This window comes from Corvus moneduloides, chromosome 4 (assembly GCF_009650955.1).
Source record: "Corvus moneduloides isolate bCorMon1 chromosome 4, bCorMon1.pri, whole genome shotgun sequence".
NCBI lineage: Eukaryota > Metazoa > Chordata > Aves > Passeriformes > Corvidae > Corvus > Corvus moneduloides.
The window spans coordinates 6,807,561-6,825,640 of record NC_045479.1 but is presented as its reverse complement, the minus strand read 5'-3'; the positions used below and the strand labels follow the sequence as shown (position 1 = coordinate 6,825,640).

The 18,080-nt window shown below is 45.1% G+C and overlaps 1 protein-coding gene across 6 annotated transcripts in view; it reads left to right on the top strand.

The window, feature by feature from the left end:
• The window catches only part of IQSEC3 (IQ motif and Sec7 domain ArfGEF 3), a 100,247-nt gene that overhangs the window by 43,225 nt on the left and 38,942 nt on the right, over window positions 1–18,080 (top strand). For 5 of the 6 annotated variants that reach the window (XM_032107708.1, XM_032107707.1, XM_032107711.1 and 2 more), the window contains exon 3: window positions 17,621–17,909. The exons of the other annotated variant lie outside the window; for it this stretch is intronic. In XM_032107708.1, coding sequence (XP_031963599.1) covers window positions 17,621–17,909 — 289 coding nt within the window. The remainder of the gene's footprint in view (window positions 1–17,620; window positions 17,910–18,080) is intronic. 6 annotated transcript variants of the gene reach the window in all.

Below are 18,080 nucleotides of genomic sequence, written 5' to 3'. Positions count from 1 at the left end.
GGGGCACCAGCAGTTCTCAGCTCTCCCTCATCAGTGAAAGATGTCAGTGCCAGGACCAAGGGGTCTGAGGAGCTTCAGAGGTACTCGAGGCGCACATACGGCATTTAGCTTCCATGCTTGGCCTTGTCCCTCTGTTCTCGCCATCTCCTTCTCCTCTCACGACTTCCCACCCCTACATCCTACAGACCTACTCTGTTTTTCCAGGCCTCATCACCCTTCTGAAAATAGCAAAGAGCTTTCTTTTTAAAGATTTCTCTCATTACGCTGCTAGGCTTACATCTGACCTTTGGCACCTGTGTAAGAAGCCTGAGTTACTAGCATGGCTCTGAACAGAACTGGGCAGCTGAATTGCAGTAGTGAGGCTACTGCATTTTTTAAATGAAATTTCTCTTGTTCTTCTCACTGGAGCAGGCTGTGGTTTCTGATTTCCTTCCAAGAAAAAGTGTGAGTGCTGGACAACTGTGAAGAGAACGGGGTGGGTGGGTGTGTATGCTCAAAAGTAGGGTTTGGCTACACTTGGAGACAGGGTAAAGAAGCAGGACCCCTCCTGCCCATGTGTGTATGAAGGTGGAAGGGTTAACCCCCATGATCAGTCTGCGCTGAGGGCTTTCAAGCATTGGTAAAGTTTGCATGACAGCCCTTTCATGGCAGATGGGGAGATGGCAAGGAAAAGGAGGCAAGAGAGGAGGAGACCATGGAGATTTCTGTGGTAGGGAAAGCCACCTCTCCCTTACATTTCTGGAGTGAGAGAATTTTGTTTAAGTGCTCTAGTTTGTCTAGAAAAAAGGCTCAATTTTGCCATAGTGTTCTATCTTCATACCCTCATCCTTGACCCTGCCCCATTCTTGTCCCAGCCTCCATCTTATTTCTGATCAGTTCCCTTAGTTTCTAGAATGTTCTTGTTCTACAAGGCTGTCAGTCCCACAGTCTTAAGCTCTAGGATAATTTTTGTCATGTTCTTTGCCAGGCCTTCCTTTTGTCCTGGTGATTCTGAAAGGTCCTGCCTGTCCCTTGAGCCTGAGTTTGCCTGCCCTGCTTCTGCTGGGGTTTGACAGGTAAATTGAAGAAGTGATCATGTGTTTCAGTAAATTAACAACTTTGCCAAGTTGCATCCAAAGACAAGTCTGAGCCAGGAAATCCTGAACTGGGGATGAATGACCATGACCCCTATAGCAAGTTGCATCTGGACTTCTTGTACTGATCTATGCCTTATACTGATTTGATGCCTTTTGCAGCTTGTCCCACACTGCAGGCCTCATGCATTCCTTACTTTTTCCCCAGACTTTCTCATGTTCTTGCCTTTTCTAATGCCTCCAGACCCCAATAGCAGTCCTGAATCTGTCTGTGTGTGACACAATATTCTATGCAGAGAAAAAGATGGTTGAAGCCACCGTGGCTATTTGAAGGTGAGAATAGGCACAGAGAGTTATTAAACTCACCAGTTAAATTTATGCTGGCCATAAAACATCTTCAAGTCTCTGCCAGGTCCTGCAGTCAGACATGGGCTTCCTTCAGGTCCAAAGTTACATGTGCAATGCAGTGAGGAAGGCAAAAGCATGACAGAGAGGGAAAAACACAGAGTCAGCATGGAGCTGATATCCATATGCTGTTGTGGAATGGCTCAGTAGGCTTCTAGGAGAAGCTCATCAGATCATTTACAGAGTCTGTCACCCTGCTCAAATCATGAACAGATTCCTGATTGAACCAAAGCAGAACAAAAGTCAATCAAGACTGAAATATGTGGGTCAGACAGCCTGAATAGGCAATCAGTTCCTGGGTGAGCCAAACATACCCCTAAATAAGCTCATCAGGGCTCCCAGTGGGAGAGCCTGGTACGTAGGAGCTCCCTGTGCACCTCTTCTGAGTGCCACTGAACGGACAGCCAGTCACAAGTGGTGCTGTTGTGAATTCTGATAAACCAGCTTGGGTTTATTCTCTCTTTTCCCCTTCCTGATGGTTTCCCTAAATGAGATAAATCCTGTCAGAACTGATGCCACTAATAACCATCAGCTATCTAGTTTTAATTAGAATTTGCTTCATTAATGCCCCAGCTCCTCTCTGCACAGCAGATTAAATAATGTACTTGCAGCTCATTTACACAAACCCCCAAACTGCAAGGCTGAGCTGCAATCCTTTAATTAAACAGCCCGGCTGATCCTTACCACTGCCTCGGCTCATCAGTCTAAGCCGATTAAAGAGAATAGGGACTAATAAAGAGCATAAACAGGGAAGTGACTCTCGGCTCTTCAAGGGACTTGGAGACTCCAGTGGTGATCAGCTGCTTTCTCCTTCTCTAGCAGGAACCATACCTCAGCCCACATCCCTTCTGTTTGGGACCTGCAAGAACGGTTCTATTCTCAGCAGGAACCCAGCCTCATCTCGTGGGACAGGAATCCTTTGGGGGACTGAGGTAACACACAGCAGAGAAGGGGAAGACAAAGAAGGACATCAAAACAGTGAGATGAGTGGATGCCTGACTGCAGAAGAGACCAGCAGGACCAGCCATGCAGCTCAAGAGAGGGGCAGGAAGAGAAGCAAATGCAGGGAATAACAGTAGGAGGTTGACTGCAAGGAACAATCTGGGACAAAAGTTTGTCTCTGCTTGTGGTCTCTGATGGTCATTGTTGTTCTTGTGTGGTCTTCCCTAACATTTCTCTGCAAGATTTCTATCTCTTTGCTACCAGCTAAAAATGTCTTGGCTTCACATGGATGGGAATGATTAGGAACATGTCAGTGTCTAACCACTCAACAGAAGGCAACTCAATGAGGCAGTTGAGATTATTCCCACTCATCTTGTTCTGCTTTGCTTCACTGACTGCCACAAGCAGAGCTAGCCCTCTTCTCTCCTCCAGCGTGTGAATTCCTTGCGGGGAAGTTGCAGCTCCATGAGTTTAGCAATGCAAATTTCCCACCTGGCTGCTTTGCTGGGTTGCACCAACAATTAGCAAAATTGGAGCTGTAGGCCATGAATATTAAGAGACAGATTTGATCCCAGATTCTGCCAAAAAGCTCAGAGCCAAAGTACAAGATGAGGTGATGGCAGCAGCAGGCAGATTTCTGTTCCTGAACTCTGAGGTCTTTCCCATATCAAAGGACAGTATAAATCATTCACCATTGTCTCCGCTGGACTTGCACACCACTGGCTTCATGACCGTAAGCCATCTTGCAGGTTGGGTTTCCTTTGGGGATGCCAAATATCAGGCTGAGTGACATGAAGAAACTCCAGGGATGGCAGTAGGAGCTAACCCTGCTCCTTTACTGAGGTGCTGATTAGACTCTAATTTAGCCAAACCCTGTAATTTCATAAAGCAACGGCTCTTTTTCTCGCTGGCTTTTGCCTATTAATGGCAGGGTTTCATTCTAGGCATTTGAATAGCCTAGTAATTGCATTTCCCACTTCTCCCAGTCACATACAGTGGAGACTGGCATCCCAGAACAATGACTTTAAAATGTGTCCAGCAGCAACCCAGTTCTAACAGGATTACATACCATTTTCCTTTGTGTGAGGTAATAAGACTGAGATGAGAAAGATTTGTTTCTATTAGAGTAATGAGAGGAAATGACGGAGTCACAATTGGAGGGAACAGTATATTCATTCAGTTGCCTTTCATGGGCTTTTCGGAGTCTGCCTCTGTGGTGCTGAATAGAAATCAGCAGAAAATCACCTCTCCTCCTGTGATGGGAAAAGTTCTACAGAAAACTTTAAGCATCAGGGGTAGGTCTGCTTTGGCAGTGGACTTGGGAATAGCACTGGAGTGCCAAAGCATTGTGGAAGATGTACAGATGAGACCTGACCTGCTTTTAAGGCAAAGGAGACAGAGTTCTCTCAGGAAGAGGAAGCAGTCTTCTGGAAGTGCTTGGATGTGTACTGAGAAGAAGGGCTAGGATCTGAAACATCTTTGGAAAAGTTGGGCAAGCTCTGTTCATATTTTCCTCACTTTCCAGAGGGAGACTGCTGCTTAGATCAGGGTTAAAACATGATTAGTGCCACTGGAAAAGTGTTTACTTCATGACTGTGGACCAATGAAATTATAACTCAATATAGATTGTAGTTTGAACAGCTGTGGACTCATTTCTAAAGTGCCTGCTGGATTAGTCACCATAACAGACTGGCTGCTTCCTGGCACCAGTTAGTAGTAAAGAGACACGTGAACCACTGGCTACTTCTCCAAGCCAGCCTTCCTGGCATTTCTGGAGAAATTCCTTCTTGCCCCACTTGTGACTTATCAAAGTACTGAAATGGAAGTGTGTGTTCTTGCTGGAAAAAGTCCTTGGTGCTTGTTGCTCCATTTTTATATGTGGGAGGCTGATAAGTGGATGGACAGATTTTGGACAGTTTGTTCAAACAAAACCTTCAAACATCTTTCCTCCTAGCTCTCTGAGCTGCATGAGTATGCTGCACCCTCAGCAGCACACACTTAAAGCCCAAAATCTGATTTCATCTACTTCTGGACATCTCTGTCTCTGATTCTTCATGTCTCTTTACCTGAAGTCTCTGTTTCCATTGTACATGCATTTGTTCTTTGTCCTGTGAAGTCTTGCTGGAAGATGTTGACACAAAGGAGCCATGAATATTATCCACTGCCCAGTCACAGCATCACATCCCTCTTTGGCTCCCCACTGCTGTAGCCCAGGAGCATCTCTCCTCCCACTACAGCTCTCTGGATCCCCTGGATCACTCTAGGTCCTCTAAAAGTTAGATCCTCCAGAGAAATTCCCAAGACCTTGTTTGGGTTGTGATTGCAATGTTCATTAAGGCTGAGGCCCATGAAGTTGTTAAGAACTGAACCACTCACCAAGTGGATGCTGCCTCTGGACATTACTGAGGTACCTTGAAAAACAGGTGGACAGCTATGATTTTCCACCAGTATCCATCACTCTTTAAGCACTACAGTTAAACAACTGAACTACTCAACATTTTATCTTAATGTGTGAAAGACTGACCTAGCCTGACAGGACAAATACAAATCCAGTTCATGAAATGGGAAATTATAATTTCTGATTTAAGATTGCTGGCAGGATATTGTATATAGAATCTGGAGGTCAGTGCTTCATTTCAGCTCAGAGCTGCTCTGTGGCTTTGGCTCAGGTGTGAAACATGATGATGATTCTAGTCTGTATCAAATCAGATTTATAACCTTCCACTTAAACAAGCCTAACAACTCTGCCTGATTGGCCCCCAGCTGGCAGTGTCAAGTGCATGTTCCTGCAATTAGTGGACCATGGAGGCTAAATTCTTCCCTGATTCTTAATGAAGAAGACTCCAAGTCAGTCTTAACAGGATGTGGACATGCCAGTGCAAAGCAAGCCCCTACACCCATGGTCTTGTGTACTCTAAGGACAAATGACCACACACAGAGCTCACCAGTCTGACTTCTTTCACTTGCCCTGAAGTCCTCCACAGCACCGGTTTTGAAAACACACATAAGTTTGAGCAACATTTCTGCTTTGCTAGCACATCCTGTTTGTGCTTCTCATTTCTTTTCCTTATTGAGGTCATGGGCATGAAGAGAAGATTTTTTTCCCTGCTTCTTAACAGCTCATCTACTTCTTATTCTTCCCTCCCCATAGACTTAATAATCCTGTTCCAGATAGTACCACTGGAGGTTGCGGGGATGCTGCAAACAGGCAGAGACGGGTCAGCAAAGTTCACATAATTATTCCCCCAGTTCACAGTTTTCAAAGTTTTGATTCCAGTCTGACACAAAGTTGTGGGACAAGAGTAATGTCTAGACCCATATTTGAACTCTTCCTAAGCTGGGGAGTGAGAAGATTCCTCACTTTTTGTGGGTATTTTGTACAGTGAGGACTAGCAGCTTCAGTTGCTTTGTAGGAGCCTAAGTCCAGAATCACAAAGATGTTTACTGAATGTAGATTTAGGGCAAATAAGGAAACACTTAGATTTATAAGCAAAAAATATTTTAGAGCACATCCTTAACATCGTAGTTACCAAGAACCTTGGGAATCTCTTACAGGGAGGTATAATTGGCAAATCTTCTGGTACTATGACCTGGGAAGAATGGCTCTTTCTGGAAGCATCCAAAGAAACCAGAGGTCTGTTTCAGATGCAGCGTCTCAGTCCTGTAGAGGAGCTCCACCAGGACATTTTGGCTCCCTCTCCCACACAGGCATTTCCCTGCTCCTCTCCAACAGCTGGTGCAGCTACTTTCAGGCAATTGTGGAGAACATGAGGGTGGGGAAGTAAAGTGAGGAATAGATTAGCTCTTCAGCTCTTCAACAGAAGAAAAATATTTCTGGTGGAATCTGGAATCTCCCTGTCACACTGGTTGCTTTCCTTCCCTCAGTCAACACTTTTCTTCAGGATGGTGGAAGATGCTAGGAGAGAGGCCGAAGAAAACACGCTTGAAGTATACTATTTTGAAACTGCAAAGATGCCCATCAGACACATTTTCTGAGAGTCTGAAGCTGTGTCCAGCCATTGCCTGGCCACATGTTCTTCCAACTCATTTTCCCCTGTTGCTTCTATCACTTACATGGGTCCTGCCCTAGAGGAATTTAGACTTGGATTCAAGTGCTCTTCTCCCACATGTGCCAGTGCTTGCTATTTCTTGGGCCATGGTAATATGTGTGAAAAAGGATCAATCATAGCCAACTTTACAGCTGTGGGAGCCTCTTTCAACAGCTGTTGAGATCAGTTAGTGGCATTAATACCAGGCAATTCACTCTGGCTTGCAGATGATCCTCATGTTCTCTCTCCTATACTGCGAAGAATTCCTTGCCCATACCATGGCAACTTTTTGGTACCAGGGGAATGCAACATAAACGCCTGCTCTATCCTGTGTTTCCTGTGTGATAATGCTACAGACATGCACGGGAAGAAACTATGCCAGCCTTGGAAATCATCCTGTATCTAGCACTAGAAAACGGGCACAGACGGTTGGTAAAATAATAGCAGATGGACTGTGGTGGAGCTCACACCATTCATCCTAATCCTCTGCTAATATCATCTGACCTGATCTGCATCAGTCAAGATGCACACAGCCCCAAAATGGAGCCACTCCAGACCTTTTGTACACTAAGCTGTGCTCTGGTGAACTTGACAGGTGGTTTCTGTGGACCCTCTGTCCACATGCTTGTTAATGGCTTACAAGGCAGCGACAGATAGGGAAAAGACATGGAAAAAAGAGTCAAGGAGAAAGAAAGGGAGACAGACTCATCCCAACAAATGTAACAGTGCTACTGTAAGAAAAATGGATGGCAAACATACTGTACAGAGAGGAAGAATAACAGGAGAGAAGAAGCAGGAAAAGCAGGAAGATAAAAAATAGCTTAAATGAAAGAAGGAACTGCAGGGAACAAGAACATATGAGCAGGAGATAAATGAGCAGGTCCCTTGGCTGGAATAATCCTGTTCATGCCAGCATTCTTTGGCAGTGACACAGTGAGACTGTGGCCTTTTATTACACATTTTCTTGTAGTGTGATGTCAATCCAAAGGCCTTTTGTCTTTTTGGTGCTCTGCAACACTAACTCACTCCTATGAAAGTTCATCTTCTGGTCACCCCTATGGGACAGGCTCTGTGCTCAGAAACACTGAGTTCTCCCTCTGGAAAAACATCTCTGTGTACTAGAATTCCTGCTCCTGCGTGTGCCCCTGGCAGGTTTTCATATGCTTCAGGAAGAACTGAAGAGTCTGAAATGCTGAAGAGGAGCACACTGTACAGCTGCTCAGCCCACCCTGTTTGGCTTCTGCAAACAGAAGCAGATAGCTGAGGGAGCACATGTAAAAAAGTTGGGAGGTATTTCGGACTGTGACCTCACCTGTTCAAAAACTGCAGTATAGCTAAAGACTACTCCGTCTTCTGTGAGAAAACATCATCCTGAAGAAAAGTGTCATAAACAGGACCTGAGTTCAGTGAGATTTTTCTTATGAGACTGAGGAACCTAAGTCTGGCCGTGTCACTTGGAAGTGTGTTCCACTAACTTTTATCCATGCTTGGCACTTTGGCTCTTTCCACACACAGATGGTACCATTGCCCCACTGGAAACACTTTACTTAGTGACTAGAGTTGTGTGTCACCTTTGTCGTGTCCCACACTGGTATGGTGGGACTCTGCTCTCCTATACTGCTCTCCTGTAAGCAGGTCATGATGCTGTTTTTGTTGCCTGTGTACCTCGGTTGGCTGCAGTCTCTCTCATTCCCTCTTTTGCAGAAAGAGGGAAGATGGGGATAGGCTAGTGCTTTTTTCCTCGTGCCTTTGGAGGTGACTGGCAAAATATAACCAATTCCTGTAATTTCCCAGAATGCACTGATGTGAGAGTGGTAGGTCAAGATGCACAAACCTGGATGGTGCAGAATGGTGTTGTGAAAAGTATCTCTGTGCTGTTACAGCACAACTGGATCTGATAAGAATGTTACAGAATGTCCTAAAATGGAGCATATTGGGCTAGATCCTCCACTGAGGAAGTTGCAATCCACAGGAATAAAGTCATTTATAACACAGGCCAGGATACTGCTCAAAACCACAGTAGGATTGGTTGAGTCTAGGCAAACTTCATGGTTTTTTTATGATCTTGCCCCAAAAGTTCCATGTCTGAGAACAGAGAATAGGGGTAGGAATAATTTCCATTCCTCATTGGTAAGAAAAGTTGAGGTGCCCTAGGGAAACATGAGCTTGTGTGACCAAATATGTAAGTTGCTAAGTCATCCTGTTTTCCAAACGGGAAAGAAAAAAGATAGAAAAAGAAATAGGGCCTCAGGGAAGAAATGTGACATGAAGTGGATCAGAGTGTAAGTGAAGCAGCAGAGACAAAATAGATTAAAAACTGGAAAAGTAGAGCTTTGTGCCTGCTGCATAAGGCTGTGGGGGTGGTCACTGCATTGGGGAAAGGAGGCAGGAATGCTAACCATGCTGTTTCTATCTTGGTCTTCAGCTAAAGGGCAATGCAAGATATCCCCTAGATCTGAACAGAGAGGCTAAGTTAAAACCTGGATAATATCCGATTTCCTAAAGCTGGTGAATGCTGTTTGGATTGTCTGTATTGAGGAGGATGGTGATTTGTGGCTTTGTTACTCTTTATGTTGAGGAGAACCAGGCTTCCTTCTGCTTGGTTTGACACAAGCAGTGACCTTCTACTGGGCTGCAGTAGAAGATGAAGTAGAGATGAAATAGCTGAGATAGTAGAGATGAAATAGCTGAGATACTTGAGAATAGAAACAAAATTTATCTGAGTTACACCAAGATCTTCCCATGAAGTGGCTCACTCACTGCCTTCACAAATCAATTACCCTGATGGCTTAGGAAGGAACCGAGAGGTGCAGTCCAACCTAGAGTCCATCACAACAGGTGGAAAAAGAGAACAGCAGAAGCACTTGCCTAGGTCTATAAATGCCGGGAGTCCCTCACCCAGCTCACTGCTGGATTGGGAGAGCAATGGGCTGAGGAACATGCAAGCTTTCCTTGTCTTGTAGAGACTCTCCTGCCTCCCAGCCCTGAATTCATCTCATTTTAGCAGTGAAATTCTGTCTTCTGCATGATTGCACCGGCAGGCTTTTGTCAGCGAATTTGGTGATGTTCAAACCTGCCTTGGGGATGAGGAGCCAAGAGATCTGACTCGAAGTGGCAGAAAGACTGCTGCTGAGAAGCCAAGTTTCTCTTTCCCGGGGTGCTGAGCGGGCAGTTACACTAATGCAGGATGCCATCTGCTTTTTCCTTCTCTAAAAGGTCATGTTTACCAAACACTGTAGAGGCAAGAGAGGTGTGGGGTTAAAAAAAAGTAATTAAACCCTGCAGAGCAGGGCCTCCTGTGCCTTCAGTGTTCACTTGGTGCTCTTCACACCTCAGTGAAGCACAGGTGCCCTGTTTGAAGCAGCCACAAGAAACCCTGTCTGCAGTGACAGGCCACGGGGCCTGTGTCTAACCTGCAGAGACAGCACAGCAACCAGCCCAGGGTGCCAAGCCCTGAGGTGAGACAGGCAGCTCAGAAAGGGGCTCCACTTCCTAGGCTGAGCCGTGTGCTCCTGCAGCTGGTGAAACAGGAGGCATGGAGGGGAAGAGGAAAGAGGGGTGTGCCAAAGAGGTGGCCCAAGTGCCATTCTGAGGTGTCACCCAGACACATGTAGGAACTATAAGAAAAAAACTATGACAGCCACCCACACCACCCAGCACAGCCAGCCTTGCATCATGAGCACCACTTCTCATAAAGTGAGAGCTGCCTTAGCTATTCCAAGCCACCCTCTGGAGGAGCCTGTCTGTCCTCATGGAAAAGCAGAGATCTTAGTCCTCTGGTGGCTGAAATCCATCATGGAGAGCCAGGCCCTCAGACAGGTAGCCAGCCCAGTTTGACACCTGGACAATCATCTTTGCGCCAGGAGGGAATGGGGTGCTTCAGAAATGTTTAGCTCCTGTAGTGCTGTTCCATAGCAAAAGGCACAACAACACAACAATGTGGGAATTACACAGCACACAGGGATCGAGTTTAAAGACTAAATCTGAAATGAAGGCCCTGACTTTGGCATGATGGTCCCTGTGAGACAGGAGGTTCTCGCTAGTATTATTACATTCTCTGTCTGCTTAATGCACATCTCACTGAAACCACTTCAAGTGATGCTGAAAAGAGGTTGCCTGGTTCAGTCTAAAGGATGTTAAATTTAATTGATTTCCAATATATTTACTGTACAATACTGTCAAATCTATTTTACAGGTGTGCATTCCAGACCTTTTATGAAACAAATAATGCATACTGGAACGGGTAATGAGCTTGGCTAATTACCATTAATTCCTCTTGGGTAAAACTAGTGTGAGAAGATGGCTGGATGCCACTGCTTTGCAAGGTGTTATGTGGATGTAGACAAAATCAGGATCTTGTTCCTATATTTGTCTTTGTTGGGGGAGACTGTCTGAGAAAGCTGCAGCTTGGCTGGCAGGGGATGATTTGCCAAGATCAAGTTCCAAGTTCCCTGCCTTTCTGGCAGGAGAGACTTTTGCCTTCCATCAGTTTCAGCAGGCTCCCAGAGAGCATTGCCTCCAAATCACCCTAAAACCTGAACTTATAAGCAAATCAGAAGCAATTCTTTTGCACTCAGGCCCCCTGCATGTCAGAAATCTCTCAACTTTGAAAAGATCCCATAATATATTACCAAGCCTCTCTCAGCTTTTTTTTTTTTTTTTTTTTTTTTTTTAATTGAATTCTGATGAACCCATTCAACATATGTCATGGGTGTCCTCAGGGAACACTGAAAGGAAATAAACTGAAAAGGCACTTTGGACTCTGCTAAGTCAGCAGCTGATATTTTTTCCTGAGTAGGGAAGCTCAGGAAAGACAGAGGGAACACAGGTTCTTGCAGACTTGGGGTCTGGACTCCATTCTACTGGCATTAGCTAGTGAACTCATTTTCTAATTCTCTATATGGCACTTTGTAGGGTTTTTTTGTTCTGACATCTCTCAAGCTTTGAAGTCTCGTATAAGGCCATGAGAGGCAATTAATCAGGCCATTAATCACTTACAGCAATTTAAGAACACTATATGTACAATAACCAACCAGTCCTCATAAGGAGCTCTGTGAAATGGATGCATAAATTTTTGTGGTCTTTCACAACCAGTCCACGTAATCTTTGCCTCAGTTACAGGTCACAATCCTGCTCACTGACTGTGAATACCATGCAGAAGGCGTTTGGTAAGTTATACATGGGAAACAGAAATATGGTCTTCCCCTGGAGTGACACAGGGACACAAAAAAGAGCTGAGATAAGCCTCTGCAGGACCTCACAGCCATAGCGTCCTTCTGTGCGATTAGCTAGACCTTTTTGCATAACCATTGTACCTAGCAACAGGGCATCTGAACATCCTCTTCTCTAGTGACTGGTTTCTTAAACCACTCACCAAATCCAGAGGTGCCACTGCTATTGTTTGTTACTTTGTAACAAAATCGCTCTTATTTATCTTCAAAATCTTTTCTTCTTGGAAAGGGAGAGAAGGCGCAAAGAGATGAGTTCTGTGTGCTGACCACATGGGAGCTCTGTAGCTCTGGAGTGATCAGTGAGAAAGCTCAGTTTTAATTTCTTACAGGACTAACATTATTGTCCTTGAGAAGAGTAGCTCTTCTGGCCCCTGAGCCCTGTTTAGTCACTCAGCTACCCTGCAAACCCTTTCCTGAGAGCTCTGAAAATTACTCTTAGACCATGAACTGATCCTGGTATTTAACAGTGATGCAATGGAATATAATGGCTGGAGCATCCAACTTCTGTGCTCCTGCCTGCAGGTCTGCCTTGAAAATATCTGAGGGGAAGGGGCTGCATGTTGTTTCTCAAGTCATGAAGTATGGGAATGTCTAAGCCTGACAGTCAAGATCCAGTAGATAACCATGGTTCATCTCCACAGCTGTCAATTAGAAGCACAGATCCTTGCCCAGCTGGAAACATGTATTTCCATCCAGCAGCAAGGAGGTGATGAGGAGTATGCAAGGAAGTGCAACATCCTGATGATGTAGCAAGTGCAAAGCAGTCACATTTCTCCCAGGACAGACAGTGACACAACAGCTCTGTGCAGACATGGGGAGCTGATACTGCTAGAAATGGGCATATGGGCTTCTCTGGCTTGATAATTTACTGTCACAGATTTGGTCTTTACGCTTCCAAAACAGCAGGGAGGGAGAAAAAAGAGAGTAATAAAAACCCCTCACCGTGATACCATTTCTCCTCTATCCTCTCCCTTCATCCTTCCCTTACTCTAATCCTTACATAAAATCTTCCTGAGAAACCTGCACATAAAAGCTAAGTATCAGAAGTCTTACTTACTTGTGCTAAATAAAAATATTTATGGATGCCAGCTGAATTGTCTCAGTGAGAGCTTTTTCACCATCCCTCTTTCTTGAAACAAACACTGGGATTCAGCTCACAACCCTGACATCCGTGTTGTGAAATGCTAGACTGGGGATAGTGTTTTATATAAGCCCTGAGTCAGATTGTCTGTAGTCACCATTTCTGTTGACAAAGCTGGCTGTGTCTGCCACAGGCATATCAAGTCAGCAGTGCAAGCGGACATACCTGCAACACGAGAGACATTTTTCACAGCAGATGGAATCTATCTGTAATAGTGACTAGGCTTGTTGTTATGGGCCATAAAAGTCATGTAGGAACACCTAGGAGGAAGAGAACAGCTGAATTTGTAGTCTTCCTTTTTATGTGATTGCAAGTGATTTACATTAATATTGCAGCTTTGAATCAGACAGAATTCAAAGAAATTACAAACCTTCCCTAACTGATTGCGTGACTGTAAAAGCTGTGAATAATGGTGGCATATGATACTTGAGGACAGCAAGTAAAGAACACTGATTACAGCTGAAACTGCAGGGGTGATGCTGGGATTCAGAACTAAGTTGACCTAGTTGGAGTTTGGCTGGGACTTTGGGATTCACACCTTAGACTCTGCGTGGGACTTCTAATTATTACAAGTGGTCAGACCAATTTTCTCATCCAAGAAACAGAATGTGCAATAGCTCCATTCCCTTTCTTCATCCCACAGCCAGGGAGTCTGATTGCTTACTGGCCAAGGGAAAGCAAATGAATTCCCCTAATTTGCTTAATAACATTTTTTTTCCCCAGAGATCTTTCATGCTATACTATCTATCCTTGCCCTCCTTACTTTCCGTACTGTTTGTTACTGTGATTATAATAGATCCTTGAGCCTTCTTTTGTTAACAAAACCTGTGTCCTACCAATGCAAATCAACGGTGTCACTTGGGACAGAGGGAAAACGTCAGGATTGTTAAGTTTTAATTTATTTCACAGTAGCATCAATTTTGATCTTTAGCAGTGTATTGTATTTCTTATTTGGGGCTTCATCAGTCATTGCTACTGGAGAACAAAGAATAGGCCTTCCCAAAACACTTCCTCAGAAACAGGTTCAAGATGGGAGTAAACCTGGGATGAATACAGGTTTGGTAAGTGGAACCGTAGGGCTGTAATGGTAACATTCAGACTGCTAAGCAATATCAGTCTTTACCCATTTTTTCCACTGCTTATAAGTCACTGAAGTTTACCGCTGAAGCTGAAATTTCCCAGGTTTGTTCAAAGGTGAAGTAGGTCTGCCTTTTTTTTTTCCCAGATTTTTTCACACTAAAAAAACTTAAAAATGGTTCAGCCATTTTTTATCACATTTTTTCCCACAACAGAACATGCAGAAACTATTCCCACTTCAGCAAGAGTGTTTGCTATCGCGTTCTGGACAACACAACAGCCAAACCAGCATGGGGTTAAAAGTTTGTATTTAGTATAAAAACATCTAGCTGAAAAATGCCTTTGAGTGCTCCAGTGGAATCTGATTTTGATTTGACAGAATTTTGACCCTGAGGAAATTCCATGCATAAGCACAATCCGTTCTGTATGGCTGTATCCACCGGGCTTGGAGCATGCATGGAGGAGGAAGGCAGGGTTAATGTGTATGTGTGCTTAGCTGATGTCCTTATCCCAGCACAGGGTCTTTAGGGGCTTCAGTAATGCCCTGGGAGAGCAGTGCTGAGGCTGATGGTGCTTCTCACACATCTGTGGCTGAATAGTCCTTGCAGTCTTAGGGCCCTCCTGTGTTTTGAGGAATAACCTAAAGGCCTAAGGAGGTTAACGGAGGCTTCTTGAGCATTTTAGATTGGTCCAACACCCTGTGCCTCCCTGGCAAGGGTCAGAATTGGGTCTGGTGAGGGTACCTAGGGTCAGACACTGCCCAGTCACCAGTAGATCCATGGTGATGTGGCAGGTCCAAGGGTTAGTTAGGAAGTCAGTCTTCAAGGTCCAGATCAAGTGGCCTGTGGCCACATAAAGGGGAAAGCTGTGGCAGGGCTGGAGACCAGCACTCTTACAGTGTTTCTGGGGCAGGGATTGATGGCTCCAGGCTGGGGAGAGAGCCTGGGGAACCTTCATATCTGGAAATATATAAGAGCTGCCTGGAAAAGGCCCAGATCAACCTTATCTGTCTCCGAAAATGGCCCTTCTCTGAACAGGGAGGTGGAGGAGAGACCTCCAGCCTTCCCTCCCAGCCTAGGTTAGTTTGTGATTCTACAAAGCCTGCTAGTTTTACTTCTGCATTAGCAGAGGATGCAGGATATCCTGTCACTGTGAATGTTACTCACTCAGGCTCTACACTGTGTGTGACAGAAAACCAAGCAGAGAGATGCACCCACCAGAGGTGATGTCCTCCTTATGGAGCAGCAGAACTGAGCACTGCAAACCCTTAGGCACGCTCCATGTTCTACCCAGAGCAGCCAGGGGAGTCCTCGGGAAAGCAGAGCTAAGCATATGTGCCAGTGTTTAGAGGACCATCATGTCAGGGAATATTTGCTGGCGTCTAGAGTCCATTGAGGCTCCAAGGGAAGTCAAGGGAGGGTGAGCTCTCCATCTGACTGCCTCAGGCCCTGACCTGCCCTAAAGAAGGTCTGCATAGCACATTGGGCACTGTGGCCTTGACTCAGCAGAGCAATTTGGAGTGTGTGTCTTGCTGAATGAGAGCTTATGCATCTAGCTGAAATTGCTTTATAGGGTACAGTCCAGTTCCCACTGAAATACTCAGGAAGCTTTTGCCATGCACTTCAATGAAAATGTGATCAAATCTATGTCCCCTGGTCGTCCCTTAGGCTGAGGATAAAAATTGCTGCTCTGTTGGTTAAAATCAGAATGGATAGAACGGGGGCTGCCAATAAAAATGTTACAGTGAGATCTGTAAGGGAAAAGCCCTTTAGTAAGATTTCCTGCAATGTGGATGGATGTAGAACAGAGAGAGTTAAAATCAAGAGTTAAAAATATCTTTAGGTGTAGGAAAAAGTGTAGCATCAAGAATAGAACAATGCAAACTTTTATAAGGTGTTCAACATAAAAGAACAGTTTTATGCCTCATTTTAATGTATTTCCTGACTGATGAGTATGCAAAGACGTCATTTTAAGACTCTTTGACAGTTGGTTATATAGCATTTATGTAAGAGACTGGTTTCTTCTGTGAATTTATTTTTTTAAGTGTAACTAGTGACTACAGGTATATGTATAAAAGAAGAAACTTTCTAAATTTAAGTCCTTCATCTTTCTTAATTCTGAAGTTGTGGTAGTGCCTGGCTCATCAGACTTGGAGCCCTCTTAGAAACTGTGGGAATATTTCTAAATTTGACTGTTAATCTGTTGAACAGAAAAGCTGCCATTGGAGAGAATAAACTTCCTTTCAAAGTACTAGTACGTGTGCAAAAGTGCTCTGAGGCTTAGGAGGCAAAGTCTATCTACAGCTAGAAGATTTGGACTCTTAAGGGCTTACAGCACTTTTGAAAATGAGACTTAAATGCTTCTAAGTAATCTGGGCACTACAGAAAATCATATCTAATTTCCCTCTTTTTGCTCTGACATCAACACCAATCATAAAATGATTTATTATCTAGTTGATAGCAGAACTGGTTTTATGTGGAGCAAAACCAAGAGAAAGAAATATGATTCAGAAGTGAATTAAATAATTTGATAGTGTTTAAATATGGGAGGCAGTACATATCCTTGGTTTCAGTGAAATTAAATGCATTGGTTCCATAGTAATTATTTCCAAAGTTGATGTTGTTCCCAGCTAAATGCTCATCCCTTGGAAACCATTGAAACTGTGTCTGATGGACATGGTGCAGTAGCAGCCAGAGTCCATGTAGGCATGAATGCTCCTGGAAATCATAAATTATTCCTCTGTAGCCACAGGAAGGAGGCTAAGGTAACAATGAACAAACACTCTCACGGTTCAAACAGAACCCCAGAATAACAAAATCTTGTTTGAAATTTGGTGATTTTGGAATATAGTTGGGAAGAGGGGTTAAGTACAGACTTCCTCATCACTTCAGTGGATCAGACATATGCTAATCCCATCCTGCCTGGAGCAAGATGTCAGCTCTCGTAGAGTGCACTGTTGTCAGGCCCTAGTTTTGCACAACTGCTGCTGTGGCTGACAGGAGAAAAGAGAACTTTCCCTTCTCCACAAGATCTCAGTGGCAAAGCAATTTGTGTGTCAGAAAGAGGCGGCTTCTTTCATGGAAGCTCTGCAGTCTGTGATGGCTGTATTGGAGACGCTCTTTAAAGGGTCAGGATCTCAGGGCTGGCTGGCTCTGCTGCCTCTTTATAGTCTCAGCTCTGCAAGAGTTTCTCTGGAAACTCTGCAACATTCAGTCACCCCTGCCCCATTTCCCACATGCCCTTAGACACTCCCAAGGGAAAACTGGTTCCTTGGGATCCAGGCTCCATGCCAGATGGGACTCAGAATGTGCAGGGAGATGCTGAGCAATAGGCAGCAAGTGCACAGGGGTGATTGCCAGCTGCTCCAGAGGGCAGGAGAGCAGTCCATAGGCCATAACACCCTCCTTGGCTCCCCGCCTCCTCCAGCTGCAGCACCTGGAGCAGAGGCAGCCAGGCAGCTCCTGGAGTCACAGGACTGGTTCATACAGGGGTGCCTGCCCTTAGAGAGGGAGGCATCAGAGCTTTGGCTGGATCAGCCTTGAGTCCTGACCCATCACTGGAGGAGACCCCTGACAGCCCAGGCTCCCCAGACATTTAAAATGCAGCTCAGGGAGTGAGTATAGTGAACAACAACAAACATGACCATAAACCAAATATAATATAAACAAATAAAAAAAGAGAAACGTTGCGTTTTGTTCACAGTGACGATCCCAGCGGTTCCACAAGCAAGAAAGCCGGGTGTGAAACGGAGGATCCGAAGGAGGCCGGCAGACAGAGTGGCCAGGAAGGCAGGTCCGACACCCTGACGCTAAAAGCCCAGCATGCGGAGCTCCAAGAAGAGCAGGCAGCGGGGTGTTCCCCTCTGGTGCAGAAGGCGAGCCTCCACCACACGGGCTCCCCAGTGAGAGTGCAGCGCAGCAAAGGGACGGCCTCGTGTTCCCATGCAGCTGCCTCCGATTATGAGCTCTCCCTTGACCTAAAGAATAAACAGGTACCAAGGCTTCCTCCTCAGGCTGTGGGAGAAGGGGATGGGGCGGGTGGGACTGCATTTGCACTGTGGTGGGACGACTTTCAGCAAGTACTTTAGCCTTTTGTTCACCTTGAGCTTTGGCCCTGCCTACCTGCCCCTTAGGCTTCCTGGGGCTGATGGAGGAAGTAGCTT